This window comes from Etheostoma spectabile, chromosome 7, assembly GCF_008692095.1.
Source record: "Etheostoma spectabile isolate EspeVRDwgs_2016 chromosome 7, UIUC_Espe_1.0, whole genome shotgun sequence".
Taxonomy (NCBI): Eukaryota; Metazoa; Chordata; class Actinopteri; order Perciformes; family Percidae; genus Etheostoma; species Etheostoma spectabile.
The window spans coordinates 3,866,172-3,873,531 of NC_045739.1; the positions used below are offsets into that span (position 1 = coordinate 3,866,172).

A 7,360-nucleotide genomic window follows, 5' to 3' on the forward strand; every position below is an offset into this window, starting at 1 on the left:
TTCAGTAGACTTGACTACTGTAACGGGGTCTTTACAGGTCTCCCTAAAAAATCAATCAGACAGCTGCAGCTGATTCAGAACGCTGCTGCTCGAGTCCTCACTAAGACCAAGAGACTGGATCACATCACTCCAGTTCTGAAGTCTTTACACTGGCTTCCTGTGTCTCAAAGAATTGATTTCAAAGTACTTTTGCTAGTTTATAAATCACTAAACGGTTTAGGTCCAAAATACATTTCTGATCTGCTGCTACACTATGAACCACCCAGACCTCTCAGGTCATCTGGGACAGGTCTACTTTCTGTCCCCAGAGTCAGAACTAAACAGGGTGAAGCAGCTTTCAGTTTCTATGCTCCTCATATCTGGAATAAACTCCCAGAAACCTGTAGATCCGCTGCTACTCTCAGTTCTTTTAAATCAAGGCTGAAGACCTTTCTTTTTGATGCTGCCTTTCTTTAAATGACTGCTCATTTCTTTAAATTTCTTATGCTGCACTGTAACTTTTATTCTTGTGTTTTATGTGTCTATTTTTTTTAACTGTCTATTCATGTGTTTTACCGGTTTTTAATGCTTATGATTTTTAACTGTTTTTACTTGTGTTTTATCTGTTTAACTGATTTTGTGTAAAGCACTTTGAATTGCCCTGCTGCTGAAATGTGCTATACAAATAAAGCTGCCTTGCCTTGCCTTGCCTAATGACTTTGGCAATCCTTTGACATTTCCCCTGGCACCACCACGGGGTTGACATTTGTGATTTTGTCTGAAATGTATCAACAAATAGATGAATCAGCGACAGGTGATCACCAAGGTTCTTGCAGTTCATCCCCTGGGGACCCTGAATGTCTGCCGCAAATTTCATAGCAATATGGAGACATTTCGGTAAAAAACAAAAATGTAAAACTCAGGATGACACCAGAGGAAAAGTCAGGGGGTCACCAAAGTCACTGAGCTTGGGACCATGAATGTCTGTAACAAAAAATCAAACTATACTATACTATCATGGCAATCAGCCTGATAGTAGCAGAAGTGGTGGACTAACTCTTCAACAGACCGACAGCCATCCTTAGAGCTACTCTGCTAATGAGGCTGAACAAAAAAACATAAACATAAAAAATATGCCTGTAAAGCAGTCATTTGTAGGTTTTCACTTTCCTGATCATTTTGAAGCTACAGGCACAAAGATGGCAGATATTTATGCAATTGTTATCTCAGCAGTGTTTTGTCAGTACAGGAGGAAACTTTGGTTTTCTCCCTCTAATTAAGAGAAAGAGCTTCTGTATAAAGCCTTTTAGTTATCCATGCTCCCAGAGGAGCCCTGCAGTTCACTACTACCTATTCTTGTGTGTGTCTCGTCTTGACTTCTTTATTTTGACAACCAGTGACTCAGGGTCTGATTCCATGATCAGAGCATCATTATTACACACACACACACACAAACCCCACTGTGCCTCTAGCTTTCATTCCTCTGCCTATAGTTTATTTTCTCTTTGGAGAGGCTCTCTGTTACCACGCAAGACTGTTTATTAGCGTGGTGAGTCCGCTCTCAATTCAGAATTAAACAGAGGAGGGAGATGCTTTGGCACTGATCTTTTATTGCTGAATTATTTTAACTTTTGTGCTGCAAACGTAAGTGATCTGACTCCGAAATCAGCCATCACAAAGAGTGTAAACTGTAATCAGTCACCAGTCTACTCTGGCTTTGTCGGCTTGTAGCTTTGCTGAATTCCTTTGGTTTAAACACTCAAGGCAGGCTATCTAAATATTCATGCTGTCAGTTGTTGACTGAAATATCTCAACAAATATTGGATGGATTGCCGTGAAGTTTTGTACAAACATTCATGGTTCCCAGACAATGTATCCCATTGACTTTAGTGACCCCCTGACATTTCTTCTAGCGCCATCACGAGGATGACATTTTGGGTTTTCAGTAAAATAGCTCTATTGGATAGATTGCCTTGAAACTTAGAACAGATATTAAAAAATCTGATCAGGAGGAGGAGGATAAGCACACGTGCAACTACTGTACATGTAAGCATGCTGACATTTCTCATTCTTAAGAACAGCCCCACAGAGCCGCTGGCTTGGCCAAAAACTCAACTCTTAGTCTTATTCATATTAATCCCTTTATTTATTTAATAAAGTTTATGAATGTGTAAAGGAACCAAGTACAGTTTTTTTGGGTCAACTGAAAACCTTGCCCTATTAAAAATTCTTAATTACACAAGTGGCACAATAGGATGCAACAAATGTGGATGTACTTTAGTGCTGGTCACCGTGGGCTGCTGTCTGCTCACTGTTGCATTTAAGTAGCATTTTCCCAGTGAAAGCTGTTTACGCGTACGGCATAATAACAGGGAAAGTGTTGGCACTTAACTGAGACGACTTTAAAGTCTTTGAAAACTATCCCATAAAACAACAGAGCACTAATGGATTGAACTTGCCTGCTGAGACATCTTTTAGCAGCTCAAGGATTGCAAGACTTGGCTAAGTGGATGGGAAAGTGCACAGATTTTTGATTTAGAGATTCTTTCAAAATCTGATGTGGCTCTCAAAACAGATACGTATACTTTTTTGCATAATAATTAATTACAGCCGAGCTTTGTTGAGTGCTTTTCAATACATGGTGCTTTATCATAGAGCTTTAAAGATTATAGCCTGTGTAAACTGCAGTCAGTATTACATTCTGTGGAAAAAAAGAGTACCTTTAATAATGGTAAAAGCGTGAACATGTTACAATTAACAACAAGTAAAATTTCACTTTTCAGAATTTCTCATGTTCCATATGATCTTTGCTGCAGAAAACCTTTTTCATATGTGCACAATCATTTATTCATTCCTCGTCATAACAAGCAGCTGCAATATGCATGCTGTGCAGACTTTGTGCATTATGTATGTTTGATGTTTTCATTCTTGCCACCTTTGTCACATCAGCTATTCAACACGAGGCAGAGAACAAGTGTTACCCGGCATCACCTCACTTTTGTGTATTGATCAAGATGCTGGTGAACATCATGCTCCTGTCATACACATGAGTTTCACACTTATGTAATGATTGATTGATTTATGAAGTACGGTGAGTGCAGCCGCTGTATGACCTGACACATTTATGCTTTCATTTGTGGAGAAAGGGCAGAGCCTCTCTGGCAGCTGGGTTAGCTCTTACAGATGTTTAATGAGCCAGCACAGTTCACAGGTCAAATAGTGGGAATGAATATGCAGTTTGCATGCAGCAGGTTGATGAAAGAAGAGAAGAAAAGAGCAACCCACGGCCCTTTACCTCTCTCTCCCCCCTTTCAAAAAGCCTTAAATCTTAGAAGATAAGAAAAGGTAGAATGGACGGTTTAACCAAGGGTGTAATTACTGGATGATTGTTAGCCATGGTAGCTGCTTAGCTCTAGGGATGGAAAAGTCCTCCTGTCGGTCGGTCGGTCGGTCCTCCACTTTGCTCCAGCCCAAATGATCTTGACAACTACTAAATGGATTGCCATTCATTTTGTACAGTCATTCAAGGTCCCCAGAGGATGAATCATAATGACTTTGGCGATTATCTGACTTTCAATCTATTGCCACTATGAAGTTCACATTTGTGGTTTTAAGTTAAATATATCAACAGTTATCAGATGGATTGCCATGAAATGTGATGCAGACATACTGTACATGTCTCCCCTCAAGATGAATTATAAACATGTGGCATCAGTTCAACATTTTAGTTTGTCTTTGGTTTGTAAAACACTGGTTTATGACCAAATAGCCTCAGCTATACTTTTGTGTTTAGTGCAATTAGTAAATGTGAAATAGTGAGTTAAATTACTGTAGTTTAAATACTGTAGTGGGTTACCATTGCACATTTTCAGACAATCTATGTGGAAGACATTCACAGTGTTGCCATCGGTTGTTCACATGGAAAATGACAATGACATTGTTGTGTCAAGTTCAAACCGTGACTCCTTTCTCACCTCCGCACAGCTGGCCAATCATGGTGTGACGTGGGTGTGAATGTTTGATTGTTGGCTTTGGAAAGTTATAGAAATGGTGGGGGGTATTCAGCCTCACAGAGCTGCTACTATACCTGTAGACGCTTAAGGCTTGCTCACGTGAAACAAACATTTCCTTTCTTAAAAAACACTTACCCACAGGTTGGTCAGTAGGAGTCTAACTGTGCGCACACATTGTTTGTGGCTGGTCTTGCATTTTGTTGGCCAGTCTTGACGACGCTGAATGTTTTTTCCCACTCAGATTGATGTCTTGCTTCTACAACCAATCTCTCGCTGACTTTACAACATGATGGATAGTAGAAATGTTGAAATTGCCCTTGGCATGATCCAAACTCTTTCTCAACAATTACTTGGTTGGTTTGTTCTTTCTAATCATAGATATGTCATTCCGTGCCATAACACTGAACAATAGCCTGCTCCGAGCGTTAGCAGCTAAACTCCCCCTCTCTCTCTTTCTGTCTCTTTCACTTTACATCCCTGCTCTCCTTTGCTCCTTGCTCTCCCACTCTCTCCCTGCATGGGCCATGTGACTCATGTGAAACTAAATGCTCTAATGCAAGATTAACTCTTTGCCAAAGAAAGCTCAAAATTCATCCATCTATTAACTATCGTGCTCTCATGGCTGTTTTAACATGCTACGTGGGCTTTTGCTGATATCTCACACAGCTTTCAATCTAAAATCTGCGTCTTGGCTTTTCTTAAAAATTAAGGCTACATTCTTCTTGGCTGGACTGCTTGGTTTCCATGGTAACATCATGTCCATTATAAAGTGCCATAAAGAGAGAATGTTAAATCACCAGTCTGCCAGTCCCCATCACCTCACTGGGTTGATTGTGTATCCCACAAACCTCACAGGAAGACCTCCTTTTCCCCTCTTCTTTTCTGTTTTTTACTCTTTCACTCACCTCCTTTAACCTCTTTCTCTTCCTGTTACACATCCTCCTTTTCCCTCATGCTCTCTCTGTCGAATACACACATGTTCACACACATATCATAAATAAAGTCAAACACTGACCCCCAGTGGAAAAGCACTGTTAAGAAATCTTTTTGGACAATTGCAGAGCTAATAAAACAAATCTCTCTTATGATTTCTCTCAGGTCTTCACCCGCTACGGGAAGTGTTACACCTTTAACGCCGGCGGTGATGGACGCCCTCCCCTACTTACCACCAAGGGAGGTATGGGTAATGGACTCGAGCTCATGCTGGACATTCAGCAGGATGAATACCTGCCTATCTGGGGAGAAACAGGTGAGAGGGACATCATTCTCTTCATTCAGAGGCTGGCAAATCTGTCACAGTGTGTTTGGGCAGGTGTTAATGTAGAGTGTGGAACTCAAGAGACAAACCTTTGCTAAGTCTCTGGAATTAGTAGTGAGGCGCATTTTCCTGATGTGTTGCTCTAATTCAACATTCTTTGACTTCCTGCAGATGAGACTTCATTTGAAGCTGGGGTCAAAGTTCAGATCCACAGTCAGGACGAGCCGTCCTTCATTGACCAGCTTGGGTTTGGAGTGGCGCCCGGGTTTCAGACGTTTGTTTCCTGCCAGGAACAGAGGGTAAAGACTGTCAGACATCATGTACATGTAGAAACACATCATCTTTATACATGTTTATTTGTTAAATATGTTTATCCAACAGTCTAAAGCCTGTATGATTGGCTAACGGCTCATGTGTCTTGCCCTATTGGACTTATTTTTAGCAACATTGCTTTGTTTCTAGATCTCAGGAATTCACTTTTAAGTTATTTTTAATTCATTTAATTTTACTGGGAGGAATAAATAGCCAAAACAAAAAATGAAAATGATCTAAGTTGCGATGAACCAGAATTATCCTTATCATTTTAAATAGAATACAACTTTGATTTAGCTGTTATTCTTGTATTTGCATGCTTTATTTTTCTATAACTGGCAGCATCCTGTTTTTGATTCATGGATGTTTGTTCTTTATTTGCTTTAATTTACTTTTACGTACTAAAGTGTGTCAGTAATGCCATGTAGAAGTGTGGAAACTGCTTGTGTTTTAGTGATGTGTGTTTGTTGCAGCTGATTTATCTTCCGCCTCCCTGGGGAGACTGTAAGGTGACGGCCATGGATTCAGACTTCTTTGACAGTTACAGCATCACAGCCTGTCGCATCGACTGTGAAACACGCTACCTGGTGGACAACTGCAACTGTCGCATGGTGCACATGCCTGGTAGGAACTGCTTATTTACTGAGTGTTGTATCAGAGTTACATCAGCGATGTGGTGTAAAATGTCTGTAGTTTGAGTGTGTGTTGCTTTGGCTGCAGGCGATGCTCCCTACTGCACCCCCGAGCTGTATAAAGAATGTGCTGACCCAGCTCTTGGTAAGAAAAAGGCTTCTTTTATGTCTGCTCTGAATCTTTAAGGAACAGATACAAAACACACACACACACACACACACACACACATATATCATCCCATGACATCAGCCACATTGATCTGTTCAAAAGGTCAAACTGAGCTTTGGTTTTCTAATTCTTCCCTGCAGACTTCCTGGTGGAGAGAGACAATGATTTCTGTGTGTGTGAGACGCCGTGCAACATGACTAGATACAGCAAAGAGCTGTCTTTCGTCAAGATCCCCAGCAAGGCCTCCGCTAAATATCTGGCCAAGAAATACAACAAATCTGAGCATTATATTAAGTACGTATCAACCATCTGCATGTTTGTAAAATGCAAACAATGCTCTTAAGTATTTATTTTTTAGATGCATAAATATATTTTCAGTGAAGTTTCCACTTTTTTACATAGCATTATTTGTGTAACCTTATTATAATAATGCAAAATATGTTTTGCTTTAAAGGAATTAAAGAACCATATAAAAAGAAGAAAAATCAGCATACATAATTATATGTGTAATTCATTAAAAAATATTTTGTTAAAGGGAACATACTAATAATGCAATTATTAATCACAGCAAATTTAACTTTAAGTCCTTCTGTCATTAGGGTAGGGTTAATGTTAGCTAAAATGGAATATTAATGTTTTGATTTGCTTGCTGTTCTTCACAGAGAGAATATTCTGGTTTTGGACATCTTTTTTGAGGCACTCAACTATGAGACTATTGAACAGAAGAAGGCTTATGAAGTGGCTGGACTTTTAGGTACATCAGTTTCATTATATATGTAGACGGATCATCTTTCTATCTTTATGGTAGATGATATTTTTCATCAGCTTGCATCTTATTATTCCAGGTGATATCGGTGGTCAGATGGGACTTTTTATCGGAGCAAGCATACTCACCATTCTGGAGCTTTTTGACTACCTTTATGAGGTGAGGCTTCTTCAGGAAAGTGATTAGACAGAAGAATAATCCTGTTGCATGTTAGTGTTTACCTCATGCAGA

General features: G+C 39.8%; 1 protein-coding gene across 1 annotated transcript in view; it reads left to right on the forward strand.

The window, feature by feature from the left end:
- Window positions 1–7,360, forward strand: part of LOC116692823 (acid-sensing ion channel 1) — a 53,028-nt gene that overhangs the window by 42,454 nt on the left and 3,214 nt on the right. Inside the window, exons 3-9 of the mRNA XM_032521376.1 lie at window positions 5,091–5,241; window positions 5,422–5,549; window positions 6,036–6,186; window positions 6,283–6,339; window positions 6,504–6,657; window positions 7,026–7,117; window positions 7,209–7,288. Of these exons, the coding sequence (XP_032377267.1) occupies window positions 5,091–5,241; window positions 5,422–5,549; window positions 6,036–6,186; window positions 6,283–6,339; window positions 6,504–6,657; window positions 7,026–7,117; window positions 7,209–7,288 (813 nt within the window). The remainder of the gene's footprint in view (window positions 1–5,090; window positions 5,242–5,421; window positions 5,550–6,035; window positions 6,187–6,282; window positions 6,340–6,503; window positions 6,658–7,025; window positions 7,118–7,208; window positions 7,289–7,360) is intronic.